We start from the raw sequence: 20,680 nt of genomic DNA on the forward strand, positions 1-20,680 counted from the left end.
AAAATATTTGGTCTTCAAATTTAATAAAATACTAGTAGATAAATTATTTTGTGACAACAGGCTCGTCATGTCAACAATATTTTGAGATAATATTGAAGGGTCATTGAATATTACAATTAAGATTACTCTTGTTCTTTTTGGATACAGAAGACAACCATCCAAATTTTTTTTATTTTCAAATTTAGTATAAAGATTACTTATATCTCAATTACCAGTACCTGCAAACCATTAAACTATGAACAAACAAACATTAATTAGGCCTAATTAACCTAACCTTTGAAAGCTAACTATGCTGTATGGGCTTTGTTTATGGTTGAACGCTGTACGGTCACGTGTGTCTGTTAATGTCTGTGTCATAGTGTTTCGTATGGAGTGTTGTCTCATTGGCTATACTGCCACACCTACTTTTCTAATAAAGGCAAATTCATATAATTGTAAGGCAACAATAGATATAATTGTTCTTTGCATGCGACAACGACTCAACAACAAAATTAAGAAAATGTTATGATACGAAAATGATCCGTAGAAACACTTAGTTCACTAATACAATTACATTTGTAGAAGCATACGTATATGCATGCATTGTTTTGTACGTTTATGCTCCTGTACTTCGCAAGTTGAAAGTAATGTATTTTTTTGTGTGGTTGTTTGAACAAAGAAACATGGTTTGACTCCAAAAAGATATTGCTAGTACAAGTAAATATTTTGAAAAACATAAGGAGAGATAACTCTGATTTTATAAAGATCTATTAATATGGCTCAATTTTTAAAGGGCATAATGTACATGTAACTATAACTTGTTAAGTATTACTCAAAGACTTGTAACGAAAATACATTAACATTGAGATGTGTTTTTGTTCATTTGTTTAGTCTTAAATTTCCGGGTTTGACTATTTTGAAACAGGAAATAACAATTTTTGTAAAATAATGAAGATAAAGTTACCTTGCTTTACTAACAAAGTTATTTTAAATGAATAGCTAGAGCTTCTTCGTATACATACCGAAGTTGATGAATTGTCTCTTTTTAGTCAATATTTATAATCATATAGCACTCATCAATATACATCATTTTTGTAAATGAGAAATATACGCACTTAGCCATTTATGTACCTAGTTTAAATGGTCGTTTTTGGTAACTTTCAATTTTGTGTCATCTTACCTTGACCTCATTTTTATGGTTCAGTGGTTACAGTTTAAATTTATGTTTTGGTCTGTTTCTTTTAAATACTGTATGCAATAGGTCAGCTATACTTTGTGTATGAACATATTTTACGATTTACATGTCAGTTTTGTATGCGTTTTATTTGATAAAATTGAGAAAGGAAATGGTGAATATGTCAAAGCGACAACCACCCGACCATAGAGCAAACAACAGCCGAAGGCAACCAATGGGTCTTCAATGTAGCGAGAATTCCCGCACCCGTAGGTGTCCTTCAGCTGGCCCCTAAAATATGCATAATAGTACAGTGATAATGGACGTCATACTAAACTCCGAATTATACACAAGAAACTAAAATTTAAAATCATACACGACTGACAAAGGCCAGAGGCTCCTGACTTGGGACAGGCGCAAAATTGCAGCGGGGTTAAACATGTTTATGAGATACCAACCCTCCCCCTATACCTCTAGCCAATGTAGAAAACCATGACCATGACCTCATTTATTGTTCATTGCTCAATGTTAAATATTTGTTTTTTGAATGTTTTCCTTATGCTGCTACCAATATGTCAATAAAATTTGGTGTCTGGAATGGCTTAAGAGTGTATGTGTCTGTCTGGCAATTACTATCTGACCAGGACCTCATTTTCATGGTTCATTGGTCAATATTAAGAGTTCCTAGTTTAGTTAGTTTAAATATGCCATATGCAAAAGGTCAACTATATTCAAAACATGTAATATTGTAATTAGCGTACATGTCTGTCTGGCAGTGTTCATCTGACATTGGCCTAAGTTTCAAAGTTCTATGATCAATGGTAATTTTACCTGGTTTACTTTGTTTTGTTGATGTACAATAAGTCAACTATATTTAAAGCATTATTAGTGTATTGAATGTACGTGTATTTCCAGTTTGGTGTGTCTGACCTGCAGCTCATTCTGTTGGACTATATTTACTGTAGAAAAGCTTCACATTTAGGACTATCAAAGTAATATAAATGGTGTAGTAAAGAGGGCGAGATATTTCAACTTCTGCGCACTTGTTCTTTACATTATTTTTTTTTCTTCGGTAGTATATGTAACATGGTTACGCCATCCGAACAGAGAAGTTGTGATTTATCAATTAATTATAGAATGAACGATACATAGAAATGATAATGACAATGAACGAACGGGATCGAGAGAGCGTATCATACTAAAGAAACTACATAAGCCCCCTTTTTTCCTCCGACAACATAAAATACACAGTGATACGTTGAAAAATCAACAGAAATACAAAGGCATAAAATGTGTAATAAAACTAGCAACACAACAGGTGTTACTTGTAAAGCAGAATCTGCTTTCCATTCTGGAACTCCCAGTTAATGGCGGGATACGTGTTTCTCAGTCTTCTATGTTAGGTGTGTGTACTATTGTTTGTCCGTTGGTATTTTTCTCTTTTACCATTGCATTGTTAATATATTATTGACTTATAAGTTTTAATTACTTTTTAGTACTTTCGGCTGTCTTTTACTCGGTGCCATTATGTTGAACAGAAATTATTTGGTAACTATGCTATGATGTAGTCAATCTTTATTATATGTGTAGATAAAATCTAATATTAGTCATCGTTTAATGTTACAACCTTCATTTATGTTTATTCCACTCTATTATGTTGTTCTTTTAAATACAAACAAGATCTGTTATGCTTATTTCAATAACTTTAGTGATATAACTGGGAAATCCTGGCCTTTCATTGGAGCGTCTTTGTCTTGAATAGAAGCATCATTAATCAAAGAATTTTTTCTTACTTTTTGTTGATTTCGTCAAGTTTCTACTAATATCTTGATTTTATTCTTTTTTAACTTTTGATTATGTTATGATATATTTCTGATGTTTATTTCTACTATGAATGTTAACCCTTTTTAATTAATGAACGCATAAAAAAGGTAAAATAACGTTTTAAATATGTTTATTACGTAGTCGTATGTACATCAAGTTGTATTGCTATAACAACCTTCATTCACATACGGCATGTAAATTAGTCGAGTATGAATAATTATTTGAATGTTTCACCAAGTTAAACATTATGTATTAACCTTTACCGAGAATTTGCAAACGCGGTTTAAATTGTCAGAAAGTCAAAACTTCGCTTTCTAAATTGAAAAAATAATCCATAAAACTTTCAAAGATGAACATTATAAAGTCTCATCAAATATCGAAAAACAAGACATTCAACGTAGAAGCAACAGCATTGATACAAGGCTGGGTACCAGGTACATGTATGGCTGAGTTATGATTTTGACAACACCACTACCTGCAAAAAAATATACCACAGAAGTTGAATTAAGATTAGATTGTACAATTTTTTTTCTATCTGATTAAATGTAATTTTGATCACGTAAATGCTTAAACGGACTTTACATTATTGATTCTTTTTTAAATATCGGAATTTGCGAGATTTTATTTTATTTTTGAACGAATAGGATACGTGTGTAGAAAACCTTTAAAAATTCATAACTACTCAACAAATAGAACATTAAGGTACATAAAGACATAAACATCATTGTATGGTCGTTGATAGTAACGGAAATAAACGTCAAATAAACAAAACACTACAACCTTAGTTGTAGCGGAGTTTGCTGCTATTTTTTTTTAAAAGCATTCGATTGAATTGTGTTTGTGTGTTTTAAAAAAATGTTAGAAAAAAGGACGGCATAAACTTGGAGTACAAAGGAAGCAAAGACTTTTAAACACTCATTCAATACATCAGTGTTAGCATTTTGTATACGCGCGTTTTGTATACATCAGTCTTATCAGAGACGCTAAAAAAAAACTAGCGGAAGCGATGTATGATATTGAGAATCGCCTTCTTGGAATTTTGCTAACTTGCTTACTTTAAATTACACTTAACTTACAGATCATAGAAATGAAATGGTTTAGTCCTAAATGTGCCGGTGATATCGACGAGTTGTTATCTAATGTTACCAAAGCATTACATTTTAACTTAAACTTACACATGGTAGGACTGATTGTTGGTGATGGATCGTAACCGGCATCACAAACACATTTACTAGTATCAGTGTCACAGGAAGCATGGGCTACACATTCACCTGACCCACAACTGACTTTTGGACTTTTTCCTGTAATAAAACACCAAAAACATATTAGGAATAGGTCATTGTGACAGTTCTCAAATACAGAGACGACTAATATTCAATTTCGATATTTGATTATAAACACTAGAACGGTGACATTATAGTACGCCAAGCTATCAATAGAGAATCGTCTACAATAGTCCATTTTCCAATAACCGATTTGATTCTGTTATTACACACTTTTAAAACAAATCACTTCCCTTTGTCAATCCTACACTGGTTCCATAGCGGACAAAATTGGCGTTTGCCAATGCAAAGCTTGATGAATTGAAAGGGATGTTTCGGTGGTTTAACTAATCTTTCATGGAAAATAATTGCAGTTGTCAAAAGTTTTAGGCTTACCAACAAATCAATGTAATCAAAAGATTTGTAAACCTTAAAGATTACTCACATTACGCACATGTAAATTTGCCCTTTCTGCTAGCTCTCCATTGTAAGTAAAAATTAATGTACCTCATAAGGGAGACAAATAAAAAAAGATGTATATAGTTACAGGGTCGATAACAGGAATTGGCAAACAGCCTATTCTGAATAGTACGTATTAACAGTGATTATATAAAAGATATATATACTGCAGCTGTCCTATTTGAGCAGTCAAATTGCATTGACAGTATTCATATGTGATATACAGCCACTGACTGTATATCACCTTGTTTATGACGTTGACAATGCGTTTCCGTATAGTTTGATTTATGACGTCAATAAAAAATACGGGTTCGCGGAAATTTTACGTCGTCCGCTTCAAATTAAAAACTGATTGTTTTTACCCTAAATATTTCATTTAGAACACTTATAAGAGTTGTAGTATATAAAGAATAATCATACATTGTCTCGAAATATCAATCGGTTATTTGTACTCGGCTCGAAATAGGTAAAAATGCTCGGCACAGCCTCGCTTTCTACCTGTTTCTACAAATTTAAGCCTCGTACAAATAACATTGATATTTCGAGACAATGTATGGTTATTCTATATGTATTATTCCCTCCTAATTCTCGAAAACAAATATAACACCGCTAAATGGACATGAAATAACCTTCTGAACAGGTTCAAAACCTGGAGGGCACAAATATAAATGACAGATTCAATTTCAAATCTCAAATTTGGATGAAACAACAATTACTGACTTTTACTTGAGGACTAAAACATCAATTTTAAAAATATCAGTATGCAGTTTAATATCCGCTGAATAATTACACAGTATCAGTATATCAACACATAATTAATAATCTACATAAAATTATAACAAAATGACAATAAAAAGAACGCGGCTTAAAATTGTTCTTTCCTTATAATATGCCACTAGAATCATAAAAGCATTTGTAAGCAGTCGGTTATCAAAGATATTTCAGAAAAAAAGCAGTAAAAAACGCACCTCTTGGTAGAGCTAGAATATATTCGTCATTTTATATTGATACACTCGTAATGAGTTACAAAATTAGTTAATATGTCTAGCCTTACTGATTGTACAAGCTGCTACATTCACATAATGGGTGACTTTACATTGACATTTAGCAGTTCCATCAGTTCTACATTCCGCGTTGTCTACAGCACATTGATCTGGAGCAGGTTCCGAGACGACGCATGTGTCATTCAAGGCAGCAATCTCTGCAATTTAGGAATGATATTTACAAGTATTTTCTATTAAGTGTTACAATAATTAGAAATTCTAATAATAAATAATTAATTCAAACGTGCAATTTTTAAAAATATATCAGTAATATACCTAGTACGTACAATAAATATTTACACCTTACCAAGTAAACTGCTGACAGATAGACTTACGACTCTAAACGATCCATAATTCTGTAATGAGGAGTACCCAAATTATATCCTTGCTTTAGTTCACACCCTTACGATTTGAATAACAGATGCTTTGTTTTATCTCTTCAAGTATTAAGACCAATTTGACATAAGTCAATGCTAATAAAAAAATGTACTTAGTATTGATTTTCAATTGATGATTATTTTGTGAACATTATACTGACATGGGTCCGTAGGTTTTACTTGTTAAGGGATTGATACATCAGCGGAGTTTTAATGTGACGTTTCGTGTATATTTAGATACATTCACGTACATTTAAAGACGTACATAATGTCAAATCATGACTCAGAATACAAATTGCTTTGTCTCAAATAGAAATTGTAAAATTTCCGCAATTATTTTTGTTGAAAACGTGTCAACAGTAAATTCACAAAAAAATACTCCGAGGAAAATTCAAAACGGAAATTCACCAATCAAATGGCAAAATCAAAAGCTTAAACACATCAAACGAATGAATGACAATAGGGTAATCGCATCAATTTGTGTGCTTTGACGTTATGAATTAGTATTGCAAACAATTTGTCATCAGTTTATGGTCGTTCTTCTGCAAATGTATTCTGTATCGAAATCACAGCTTACTCATGTTATTTTGTCAGTAAAATCATTTATTCAAATCGTTTAAGAGCTTCGTAATTCGTAAATGACTCAGTAACGTTTAATCGGAATTAAGCTTGCCGTTATTAGCGCACATTTATATAAACTGCTTGTGAGCCAAATAATCGGCAAGGGAGATATTTTATCGTTTTTTTAATTCATTTCACGTAAAACTTTTGAATATTTACCGGACAAGTGTAAGAATGTAAGCCTTAAGTTTGGCTAAGTAGGTACTAAAATGAAATAAAACTGTCTCAACAACTTCTTAATAGTTTGGCTTTATCCCGGCAAACAAATTTATTGAAGAATGACACGTTTTTAGAGATTATTGTTCGTTGCTGCAAACGCAACACTTAAGGAATAACAGTACTGCAGTTGAAGAGTTGCCACCGTCAATTGTAGATTTGACGGTCGCAAATGCAGTTTTACTGGCGACGCGGAGCGGAGACAGTAAAACGGAGATTTGAGACCGTCAAATCAAAATTGACGGTGGCAACTCTTCAACTACAGTACTGTTATTCCGATTCTAATGCATTACAAAAAGAAAAAAATACGATAAAACTTAAAAAAATGTCTAAATTTGTCAAATAAAAAAAATCAGCGAAACTTCATGAATAATTTTGGCACAAAGACGTCATGGTTAAACGTGACGTCATACAAACGAAAACTTACAAACTGGAGGTTATTTCGTTACCTGTACGCTTCAAATTTGGATAAAATTACATTAAAACGGCAAATTCGAGGTAGGTATTGTTTTATATTGGATTATATAGTAGTAATCGAACATTTGTTGATTCATTAATTCAAAATGGCGGGTCTCTCCTTAGTTACGCCTGGTCAACGGTGGATTTGACGGTAACTGTTAGCCAATGAAAAAAATTGTTACATCCAAATTGCATTAGAATTTCGGTTTAACTTATGAAATTCCCAGACTGCATCCTTGCATCAATGTAATTTCATATTTTATTAACCATACTAGACAATAATATGGTCGCATTGAATACTTTTAGAAAATCAAAAAGACCAACATATTAACCTCAAGACATAGCCCATAATAAATATAAAGTCAAATTCATCAACGTTTTTTTTTTTATTTATTCTGTCCAAATGTTAATTAACCAAAGTCTTACGTTTAGCACATGTTCCGTCTTTTTTTTCAAAGTTACCGGTTTTACATAAGCATTTAAATCCGCTATTATCTTTGCATTCTGCAAGAGTGTCTTTACACTGACCAGCCGGTAGTCCATTGGTACATGCTGAGTTAAGCGCTTTTTCTAAATTAAAAAAAAATCTGTATAACATTTTTTAGACACTTTCAACTTTAAAATGTGTATGATGTTGTATCAAATTTTATAAGGAGACGACATTCAATGGAATACGAATAGAGAGTCGATGCTTGCTACGGTCACAAACATAGGAATATGTCTATGTAAAACATGTTTGCGGTCATAATCCTTAACAGATTGTAACAGCAGAACAAAAGAAGAACTGACGATTGTCAATTGTGTTTTTTTCTGATTTATCGTCAAAGATTGATTCGAATTGATAATGAATATTGATTATTATGCAATAATATTAGAATGTTTAATCGATTCCGTTTAATATGTTTACGATTTCTGATGACAAAACTGATATCGGTATTTGTTTTTACAATATTTTTTATATGTTTGCTTGCTTTGAAAAAAAATCTAGTAATGTTTAATTGTGTAACTTGTAAAATGATGTTTTAACTTTATCTTTATACAAGTCGAAGAATACATTAGCATTTTCATAGTATTGTGCCTTCAGACCTGTAAATAGCAGTAAATAAATTAACATTTTCAAACACAAAAACAAAATACACATTTACACTTAGAGAATAAAATATTGTATTATTATTTAGAAGACATATTAATTTGACAACAGTTCAACAAACTGTTTTAACATTTAGTTTTCCATATTAGTCTTAAACAGTTTATATGTTGATAACATAAGTACCCTATCTAATTATTATTTTCATACTATTTAAAATCTTAATGTTTGAAAATGTTATAATATTATGCCCTTTTAAGTCATGTGTGTAAAGGAAGTTAAACATCCATGCTTTTACATAGTTGACTATAAACGTTCTAAATAAATTCCAGATATCCGCTTCAGACGCAAGAAATTCATTTGGTGTTATTTTAGTTTTGGGACACATGGTTTCAAATACACATGTGAGACAACATAGATTTCACTTTTTAACGATTGGTTTGCAGTGACATCGCAGATTTTATATAATTGACTCTAACGGTAAGTGTTTGGTAAATTTGAATAATTCATGAACACTCATAGTTGTTTTAATTTTTGTACATCCACAATAATTTAAGACGTCCGCTGAATTTTTACTGAAAATAATCATGTGTTAATACCAAATGTATAATTCAGTCAAGTTTAAGGCGAGTTCAAAAAGAGGAAGATCATAAAAACTGACAAATTGAAAAGCTATAAATCAAAATATGTAGAGCTATATGGTCAAATTGGGTTATGTGGAATAACCATTTCTTTACGTATAGATATAAAATTAGATTTGTTCTGTTCATGTTTTTAAGTAAAAAAGGAAAAAGAAAATTATATTTTTCATGGCTATATCGGATATTCTCCATAAAAATTCAATACGTATTTGTTAAAGCAGTTTAATTTTAGTTAAATAAGAATACATAATACTACCTGTAATAACTGTTGATTATAATATTGCCATCATAGAAAAGAGGCTAATTCAAAAATATTATTCAGAAAATATTGCATTAAAAAACAATCAGCATTTTCAGTAGTCAGATTTCAAATTCATTTCGGTAAAGCATGTCTAACAAATACAACTCTTAGAAGAGCAAAACCGAAAGGTATTGAATAATCTTTAAATCTACACGAGTATTAATTTGCAACAAAATAATTATATTCTAGTCTTACGAAGTACGCATGCGCCTCCATCTTCATAGTAAGTAGTTTCACAGAGACATTTATCAGTTCCTGAATCATCTCTACATTCAGATAGGGCTATACTACATTGATCTGAGGAAGTCTGTGCGGCTTCGCAATTTTGATTTAATGCAACCCCTATAATTTGTAAATATAATTAAAACAAATTATGAGAATATGCAGTTGAATCTAGGCTAACAAAGTCCCCTTATTTCAATAAATATTTCAAATATGTTCTTTTTGAAAAGTAGATAGTGGAACACAATCAGTAAAAAAACGTAGGACTTCTGATTCTCTACCTTTCATGTGCAGTTTATTATATCTCAAAGCTTAAACAAAGGAACTAATACAATTATAGTATATGATTTAAAAAACTGGTATCATTGATGGGTCAACTTATCTGTATTCTTGATTGTTGGAAACATATGATTTTTTTCACATGTTTTAACAGATGTACGCTAAGGATCAATATCATTTATATCTCCATTCACGACCAAAAATTAGTCCTGACAAATGTCATAAACAAATGCGATTGTCATTAGGGGCATGTTTCATTTCAAAATTTAATGAAAATGACAAACAACAAAGTATAGGTCATTAGTACTGCATATTAAAACAAAACATTTACTCCTACTATGCATTAGCAATTGTGAAAAGCCTCACTGCAGTACGGTTACTGCATAGATGATAATTTGGAGGAGATTTTTACGGTTTGTGTTTCTGTTTAAACTTTGTTAGACGTTAACCCTGAATCTCTATCGGTATCATCTGCTTAAGGGTTAAATAAGTCACGACTGGTAAATCATTATTATTATTTTTTTTATCGATAAAAAAAAATTGCGAATGAATATGAATGTTCCAAGCAATACGACATGAGCAATCAAGAAAGCAGTTTTATAGAATCCAACTAAAAATTATGAGGATATCCTTTTTTAAATTTGTTTGCAGAAATATCAGGGAAGAAAATGATGCCTGTGTGATAGTTCGAATTCTTTAATAAATGAAAAACTGCGCACTCATGCAAGGGACAAACTCAGTACTTCTGATCAATCACAAAAGGTCACATTCCAATAGGTCAATTTATATTTAGAATAGCTAAAGATAGTACCGAAAACAATGGCAGTTGTGTTTTTCTTCAAAGGGATTCTTTTGTTCAAAGAAAATATTTAGTTTACAAAACTGTACATGTTTGCACATCGCTAACGGTCGTACGATAACCTGTTTATGGTTACATTGTACATCTTTGTCATTTTATCTCAGAATTATAAAACATTTTCTGATTTGTTTTATTTTCATTTAAACAATTTTGCAATTGGTGAAGAAAATTTATTGAAATCTGTGTTATCTTGAAACGAATGTTACTGTTTTGTTGTAATTCACCACGGCACCAGTTTTTAAAAATTTGTTTGAATGCCTGATGTCAAAGTAATTATATTTTATTTACATCTAAAATAAGTTTATGCCAATCAGAGGTGATTTACACGGATAACAACATAAAAAATCCTGTCTTTACTAATGAGACAAAAATAGCTAACTTGACACCAAAAATAGTAAGGTACCTAGAAGCCTTACTTCTTAAAACTATCTATCTAATTATTTTCTAGTAAAATGTTAACTGAATTTATGAATTTACGAAGCGATCAAAACGGGTCTAGTTTTTTTTTTCTTCCTCCGAAAATCAATGAATGAATGCGGATTGATACAAGTCAAATTACATAGCCAGGTGGTAAAACTGTCAACAAATGAAACTCGAGTGTGGTGGGATTGTTCTCCTATTTGTCATACCATTAAGGTGTCTTGTCTTTTTATATAGACAATTTTTAATGTAATGTAATAATATCGAAATCCAAGAACACAACAGCAAGATGGTTTATATGAGAAGTTATCAAATTTGCGATAATTATATTTTGCCATTTTTTTTTTTCAAGATATTTATAGCACTCGTAATATTTGTTAATAGCTTGATTTACCAGTCTTTAGCTTCAATTGTAGGTATCATGAAATTGTTGGTGATATGTACCTACTAGTGTTTTAAACGCTTAGCCTATGAAATTTGACAGTGGTGATTATTGCACGTTTTTACCTGACTTTATCCTCAGTCGCCTGAACATATTATATTCATAGCGAAACATGGAAATATAAAATACGTTCTGGTTTAATATATATCTTCAGGCTATTGTGATTTGTCTTATTCATCTGAATAATTTACTTATAAAATTTATTTTTATGCGTGATTTTTTTTTTCTTTTTTTTTCTTTAACATTGATCTTTTTTGTTTGGTTTCGTTCAATTTCGTAATAACAGCTATTTATAACAGATATTGGTGACATTATGCATGCCTTTAAAATAGTTAATCGTCCAGAAGTTCAATTTAAAAAAAAAACACTATTACTGACCCAAGAGGGACATATGTCCATGAGACAGCTAGCAACTAGCATATTAAAATAATAACTCTTACGTGCGGCACACTCTGCAGCAGAAGTTTTTCGGAAAAACCCTGTATTACATATGCAGAGATCAGTTTTACCAGTATCACATATATTATTTGTGTCATCACAGGCTGCACTTGAACAATCTTCACCGTAAGCCGCTCCTAAAAAAATAGCATGGAGGGTTTTAATTTTGTTCATTATCACGAATCCTTGTTATTAAAAAAAATAATAACAAAAATGGGACAGCAAAGATATTGCCCCGGACAATATAGTTTACTTAAAATCGTCAAAAATCATATAATTTAAAATGCTTGTAAGCACACGTTTTCATACATTATCTGTACATGAAATAGAAGAAAACTCCCTCAATGCATCATGACTTCTGTCAGCGGTAAAAATTGCACACGAGTTTTATGTATGTTTGAATGTACATGTATGTCATATATGATTGGTTTGCAAATGTCCAATAACAAAAAGAACATTGAAAATAAAATCTTCTGCACCTGATTTTTTTTTAATTTAGAATGTTTATGAATACAGTGGTGGTAACGAACAAGGGTAATGATTTATGAGTAGTTGGTTGCTGTTTTGATTTGGTCAAATGAAATCAGTCTTAAGTATAACAAAATAATTTATAAACAATTAAAGGCAGGTTTCACAGTTATTGTGCATCTACCTTTGCGAGAGGGGTTATGAATCACTAAGTGGATACTACTTTCGCTCCTCTTTTAGAAAGACAACTAACATAGTTAGTCCTGCTTTGTTTTGAAAAAGAACAATGGCCAACGTTGATACAAGTATGCTTGTTTTCTGGATTGATAACATATTTGTAGAAAGCAGGTTATGGAGAATCATCGCATTAACCTTGCTTTGCAAAAGTCCAACTAATGACCAACAGTGTATTGTTTCCAGAGGTCTGACTTTCACGCGTGCATAGTGCTTGGCACTCCCACTCACAAGCCAACGGGGTAAATGTTCCACTTCGACCGAATGTGCATGCGTATTTATAGATCCCCAATAGACACGTTTCTGACAGTTTTGCTCCGCTCATTATCCTCTCAATGGTTACTTGAAAGACTCATGTGCGGAACGATAAGTCTTTTAACAAATATAGTACGTAAAAGTCTTACATTTATACCTCAATATCATCTAACTTGCAGTTGAGGAAAAAACACGTTACTTGTTTGGCTTTATACCTATTTTGATCTGAGTATCACTGATGAGTCTTATGGAGACGAAACGCGCATCTGGTGTATTAAATTATAAGCCTGGTAATTTTTGATAACTATAAGCATACAAGAAATATGATTATAACAAGAACAAGTATGGAGCAAAATCATATGTCAACTAACTTAAATTATTTCAATTTGTTTTACACAACCTATAGCTGTATCGACGATCAAAACATACCTTCAACACCTGCTGCAATATAAACAACAAACACAAGACAGATGCCAACGAACCGAGCTGTGAGGTCCTGTAAGAAACAAAAGAGTGTCATGAAAATTTAATCTACTGCATGTATGAAAGAGTTGTTTCCTCACACTAATCTGGTTTCAAAAGTACAGCAAGATTAATTCTAATGTTGTCGCTGGTAGAAGATATCTGTTTCCTCCTGTAAATCTCTTCTCTATCGGGAGAACATGATATATTTAACACTATGGTACGCACTTTAATAAGTCTATTTTTAACGCGATACCAACACAGATTTTGGTTAAGTAGTTAATCATGTCTTTAATGTATAGTAAGTTAATTGTAGTTAAAACAACCAAGACTAGTTTCATAATCACGAACGTTTTTGAAAAGATAAAAGAGACGGTTTATTTACAATCAGTATGAGTTTAATGGATAACAATACGAATACTTAATAAGACATAGATATATGTTGGTTTAGTCACGGACTCGCTGGTGTGTTCTAGTATTTTTTAACTCATAACAACCAAATAAGAAGACGCGTTACATCCAAAATTAAATTATTTTTGTTTGTTTGAAAAAAAAGGCATTTTAAGGGGAGGTAACTTTTAAAACAGTGCATTTTCTAAAGGATTCTACATGGAATTTTCCTATTTTGTATTCTAGCCGAAAAAAAACGTACGGTGACCCTATCTTTTTTTTTGCTATTTTCAAAGCATTGTCTGAAAGCTATCTTTTCCTTAAGTATTTAACAATTCTATCAATTTCATTAGTTTCTAATTACAAAATGGTGTTATTTTCTGTATAATCCATACAAAATGTGTCATTTTGTCACGCCCTGTAGCTTGATAAAATGTGCGGTGACCTATCATTTTTATTATATTTTTCAACATATATCAATAGATACTACACTTTGGCAAAGTATGAATAAATTCTTTCATTTTTTTTAAACTCCCATACCACCTTAAATCACGAGTTATATTGGTTTTAATTATTTGTCTTTTACACATCTAACCGTATTTTAAAATTTATAAAACCTAAATCGTTTGAAATTGAATTTATTATACAAATTGTACGATATTTGTCATCATGTAACTATGCAGATCCTTTGGTTATGGTTAGAAGTATTTCAACCTTTAAACATCCCGTTTCCTTTATTAATCAAAAGAAACCCATAATTTGCAATGTCAGACCGATAATGGTTCATAGAGAACAATACATGGCAAAATCCGTATCATTTCTGTCAATCATACATAACACCTGTGTTCACTATTACTATAAGTATGACCTCCCTGACAATCATAAGGCATGTCTTTTTAATTTTTTGTATTGTACAACTATTTGATAACGAATAGTATAATAAACAAAGTAAAAAAGGTAAATTGATGAGATAACATGATTTATACAAGAACAGAAATTATAGTTAAACCAAAACCATTGTACTATAAACAAACATTGCATGACCTTGATTTAGAACAATACCCAGAAAACCCTGTACATTGTGACTGTTCTCACTCGCCTTATATTAACATATCCTCTTGCAATGTTATTACTGCAGATCTAAACATAAATCAAAACGAACACCAACAAAAGGTGATATACCATTGGTCCTAAGTTTAGAGATCAAAAATGCATCGATTGGAACCATAGGTTCAAAATATTTATAGTAGATTCCAAGACTATGCAAAACGAGTAGAAGTTGAATGGGACACTTTGTAAAAATAGGGTTAAAACAATCAGTTCTCTTACAAAACGTCGCATTTATAAGTTGAAAAACTATGTGACAAGTAAAATAACAAAAACATCGAACTCTCAGGAAAATTAGAAACGGAAAGAGCAGAATCAAAAGCTCAAACACATAAAATGAATGGATAGCAACTATCATATTGCTAACTTGGTACATATATTTTTTTATGCAGGAAATGGAGGATTAAACCTGTTTTATAGCTAGATTGATCTCTCATGTGTATGAGAGTCGAATAACATGCATTATATCAACAACGATGTGTGAACAAAACAAAGAGACATAATTGGTAAAAAAAAAAAGTCAAAATATGGGTACAGCAGTCAACATTATGTTGTAATCTTACTTTTGAAAAAACAAGTGGAACGTATAAAGGGAGTTAGACTTTGACCAAAGTGTTTTAATCTAATTGATTTACTTATTTGTCTGTCACAATTTCTTGGATGACACTAGCTCATATTTCAGTAATCTCAAACTGTTAGGTCTAGTGATAATGAATATGAGCAAATACAAATTTAATCATTCATTTAAAAGTTTATTAAATTTTCAATTGATCTTAATACCTGTTAATTGGGTATAGCTAAGCCGTGGATATTTAGATTCACGGAATCTCTTTGACTTGTATTATAATCAATTTAAATGGATTGAATAACATATAAAAAAAGTTTACAAATTTTGTCAATTTGTCTTTATGTATGTTTAAAACCATTTTAATTATTATCAAATCATTAGTATGACAGATTTGTAAACACTCACTAGTACCGTAACTGCACTGTGTGCATTAATAACGTCGCCGAAAATTCGGAATTTACTCTTTAATTCAAAATATTCAAAGGATATAGGTACTTCTGTCCGTCAGATATGACAATTGTGTCGTATGGACGAACAGACAAACAATTATATGGCAGTATACACCCCATTCCTTGCGTGGAATTTTTTTTTACAAAGGAGGACAGCAACAATTCATAACTGCATTACACATAAGAATTGCTTTAAAAAAATGCATAACAAAGCTTCATCATTTCAGGAAAAAGTATAGAATGTATTGCATCATATGTTAATTGAGACAATAAAAGCTGGGGGGCAAAAAGTTTTGTAAAAACTATCTAAAAAAAACAAAAAGGCACCAACATGTGACAAAACCTGATAATAAACATGAGAGGAATATGAAATATAGCATTATACCATTAAATCGATAACTGTTTTGCAAACAAATACAAATATTTCACACTATTTTATCTCTTTCTAAATAAATATAGAATTAGTGCAATATATTACTTACCATTGTTTAGAGAGACCTGTAATCTCAAAATCTGAATCAGTTATATTGCATTTTGTATTTATATGACAATGTGACCAAAAACGTTTCCAGGTGAGGAAAAAAACACACGTGACATTGCATAGTCGGCACGTTGAATTTATATTAAAAAATATAACACTAATAAACTATGTGCGTCTACAGCGCCTGTCTTGATTTACCTTCAATATAACAATTGGTGTTATTATACTATTAGACTTATATAGAAAACTATCAAAATGCCATGCTATTTATAACATAATTTCAAACACAAACTCGCTAAGGGCATCTTAATAAAAACAGATTTTGGTGTACAATTTACAGATCATACGGCATTGCGCTAAATTTGAGATATGTATATACATGTAAAGTGTTGTGAAAGCCTTTTATAACAACAGGTCAAATTTGTAATTTCAATCTAACGTTGTATAAGTTTAGTGTTGACACCTTAAATGTAGCTAGTCAATCTGATTAAATGTATATGCCTCTTACTGAAATAACCAAGCGGCTAGTATATTTGAAATCAAGAAGATGTTCTATGATTGCTAATGAGACACCTCCCAAACAAAGATCAAATTACATAGAAGTTTTTTAACTGTAGGTCACTGTATGTTCTCAAATAAAGAGCAAACGCCATACCGCGTAGTCTGCTATATAAAGTCTTCGAAAAGACAAATGAGTAAAACAACCTCTTAAAATACATATACGGTATCCGACAAATACAAAATATAATCACGGCTTCATGATGTATTTAAACGAAGGAATTCAGAACTTGAAGACAGGCAGATTCAAACGATGAAAAAATAACAGAAGTTAAAGACATACAATACTATACACTATTTAACGGACGATTCAGGATCTGATTAAATGCTGAATCTGCCAGGGATTGTATAATACATACCAGTTTGACAAGATAATGACTATCTTTAAAGCATATAGAATATATTTCTTACGATAGTTCCGAAAAAAAGATTTCGTCTGGTGCAATATGTTTTTAATTTTAAAATTCAATGGTCAAGAATACAAGTTATCTACACACTTTTGGTATTTACTTGTAAGAAGGCACAGATAATTCTTTCCGTGCATTTCATATTTGAATTTGGTACAAATAATGAAACCATGATCAAAGAACGTGCACCTAGTTATAACCTTATTGTCAATAACGAACCAATGTCAATAGTTTTCCTTCAGATTAGGTACTAGTAATAAAATGCAATTGTTGAATGCAGTGTCATATACAAATATTTGCATATTGTGAAATGCCATATACAAATATTTGCAGATTTTACCAAATACAACAAACAAGGATATTTCTTTTTTTCATATAACTTATATCTAAAACACCTTTATTGTTATCATCTAGGTTAGTTATGTTGAAATGGACTAATGAAAATTTATATATTAGATACTCTTTTAACAAAGAGCTATGATTGGTTAACAAACATCTCTATGCAAAGTCTGTAACTGAAAATTGAGTTAATATAAGAACCTGACAAAACAAAACAAATTTCATCTTTTATTTCGTATTTGTATGTTCTAAATTAATCAAAGTCTTCTACAATATAATACATGTTCATGTATACGTGCACTTGCATGTGATCGATTGAATCCTACTCAGCTCATATAATGAACATTTCTAATTCCATAGTTACACTTAATAACCATTAAAGAGTAAACACAATAAATACCATTACAGGGATAAAATTTGATTTACCTATACATTAAATTAAGATCAAACAGATTTTAAGAATACAGTTTGATATTGTTTATACTTGATTGGTTTCGCTCAAAGTATATTAGTTAATTTACAAAAAGTAAAATCACAACAATACTAAACTCCGAGGAATGTCAAAACGGAAGGTCATTAATCAAATGGCAAAATTAAAAGATCAAACCCAAAAAACTAATAGATAACAACTGTCATATTTCATTCAAAACCGTTCTTACAAAAGATTTTAATTGCAATTAATATAGCAAACAATGATACTTTAATTGATTTTGAAATAGACTCCATATTATTTTTGAAAAACAATGGCAATATTTAATACGGGTTTGCTTTTTTTGTGTAAATTATAGTTTTTTTTATTTAGAATAATTATTTTGTATTATATTGGACAGGTGAATAGAAGTGATTTGAATTGTGCATTCTTATTTTACATTTTAACGTTTGTTCTGCTCTTATGATGCAAAATAATTTAAATTTAGAAAGTTTTACGTCATTTAGATAAATTTCATTATAATATTACTCTTGTATGTGACAAATCTATGAAAAGGCAAATATATCTTACATCCATATACTTTTAGATATTGTTAAGTGTATGCATGAGTTAGTGTCTCTTTTTTAAAATCTCTTCGGTATACTCTCATTGAATCTTGAATGTCATTTTGTTTATTTGTTTTCAATCGTGCAACATTTCTTTATTGTACTTTTATTGACTTTGGTCGTGCACATTTTTTCTTTGTTTACTATATTATAGTGCAGTTATGAAAAAAAAATGGTAAACTATAGTTCTCGAAATTTTTTTAATTTTTGTCAGTCTAATTGTTTCAACGATACAACAGCAAACCCTTAAGTGCAACAAAAAAAACGACAATGCAACTATAAGATAACAACTACAATATTTCCGACTTGGTACAGGACATTTAAAGGAAAAGAAAAAAATGTTGATCCAGAAGTTTTGGCTCACTAAATCTCAAGCGCTATGACAATGTTAAATATACCACTAAAATGAAAACATTACATGATATGAATACAGTATGAAACAATATACAAGAGCAGGATAGTTGATTTACTAAATTCTGTGATCGATTCATTAATTAGTTTATTGCTTTTTGGAATGATTATTGAACTGGTTGATTAATTCATGGAATAATTGATTGATTCATGAATGGATTGATTGGTTTATGAACTGGTTGATTGATTTAGAAAATTTATTGATTAGTTAATAAACTGGTTGCTTGATAAATGAAATTGATGTTTCAATTATTGATTGTTGGTGGGAGCACATAAATACATGTAAAAGACATAAAAAGATCGGCTGTTATAATTGATGATTGCATGTTTTTTAACGTTCAATCGCAAATATTTTAGAAATATAAGGATATTTATGACTTCCATAAGACTTCCATTAAAAATGTGCAGAAAATTCCTCTCGTAGGAAATTACAAACCAATATAACAATGTGAGCATATATTAAAGAAGTGATTTCATTAACAAAGAAGTACAAAGTTTCGCAGAAACTTCAATGTTTAATGAATGCTATATATGTTCAATAAATGAAGCAAACTATAATGTGTGTACAGTTTGGTTAACGTTCTCGTTTACGACTTATAAATTAATTAAACAACTTTAATTCACATTTCGATTCCTAATTGATAAAGTTATCACATATCTTAGTAATGCAGATTGGTTAAAGTATCATAAAAATGAAATGCAACGATTTTCTATTAAAATAGTTGCAAAAGCAAAAAGTTTTCGGAATGCTGTAAATTTCGATGGTTACTGTGCAATTTATTAGCTTTATGTATCAAGCAATTGTTTGATCTTTTTTGCATTATCATAACCAAAAAGATAAACGACAAAAATAATTGCAAATAAATGTCATGATTTAAATGTGTTTACCTTGTCTTGTATTCCCTTTTTTCAATTATAGGTTATCTAGAAGTGTCATAGATTTTGTGATATTCGTTTATTGCTTTTATGGTTCTTTTTGGCTAAAAAAAAGTTCTTGACCCGAAATACAATGAACATTTGAGTTCCTTTATACGATATTCCAGGGACTGTAGTGCCTAACATGATTTTTAAGAGGATTTCTGCTCACAAGGAACCTAATAAACCAAACGGTCAAAGTTCCAAACCATCCCATCCTTTTAATTTCGCCATTACAAGTTAATTGCCCGTTATAATATATCCGTTTCACAGTTGATAGCGGATATGTTCCGAATTTCGGAACGACAATACCGTTTTATTTTAACAAATGTGAACTACCGAGTTAAAATTATTACGGGTTTTTACTACATGAGTAAGACGACGGTGCATCATTCGCTAACCCTTCGGAGATCTGCTAAGACATTTTTAAAATAAAATATTATATCGACTAGAGACCCTTAAAAGTCTTTGTTTTTAATTTCGAAAAGAACCCACTGT

General features: G+C 30.8%; 1 protein-coding gene across 1 annotated transcript in view; it reads right to left on the minus strand.

Moving 5' to 3' along the window:
- Window positions 1–2,771: 2,771 nt before the first annotated feature.
- Window positions 2,772–20,680, minus strand: part of LOC134726401 (protein draper-like) — a 33,752-nt gene continuing 15,843 nt past the window's right edge. The window contains exons 7-13 of the mRNA XM_063590801.1: window positions 13,490–13,556; window positions 12,106–12,240; window positions 9,639–9,785; window positions 7,841–7,984; window positions 5,753–5,899; window positions 4,153–4,278; window positions 2,772–3,452 (exon numbers count right to left, since the gene is read on the minus strand). Coding sequence (XP_063446871.1) covers window positions 3,370–3,452; window positions 4,153–4,278; window positions 5,753–5,899; window positions 7,841–7,984; window positions 9,639–9,785; window positions 12,106–12,240; window positions 13,490–13,556 — 849 coding nt within the window. The 3' untranslated portion in view covers window positions 2,772–3,369. The remainder of the gene's footprint in view (window positions 3,453–4,152; window positions 4,279–5,752; window positions 5,900–7,840; window positions 7,985–9,638; window positions 9,786–12,105; window positions 12,241–13,489; window positions 13,557–20,680) is intronic.

Source organism: Mytilus trossulus, chromosome 7 (assembly GCF_036588685.1).
Source record: "Mytilus trossulus isolate FHL-02 chromosome 7, PNRI_Mtr1.1.1.hap1, whole genome shotgun sequence".
Taxonomy (NCBI): Eukaryota; Metazoa; Mollusca; class Bivalvia; order Mytilida; family Mytilidae; genus Mytilus; species Mytilus trossulus.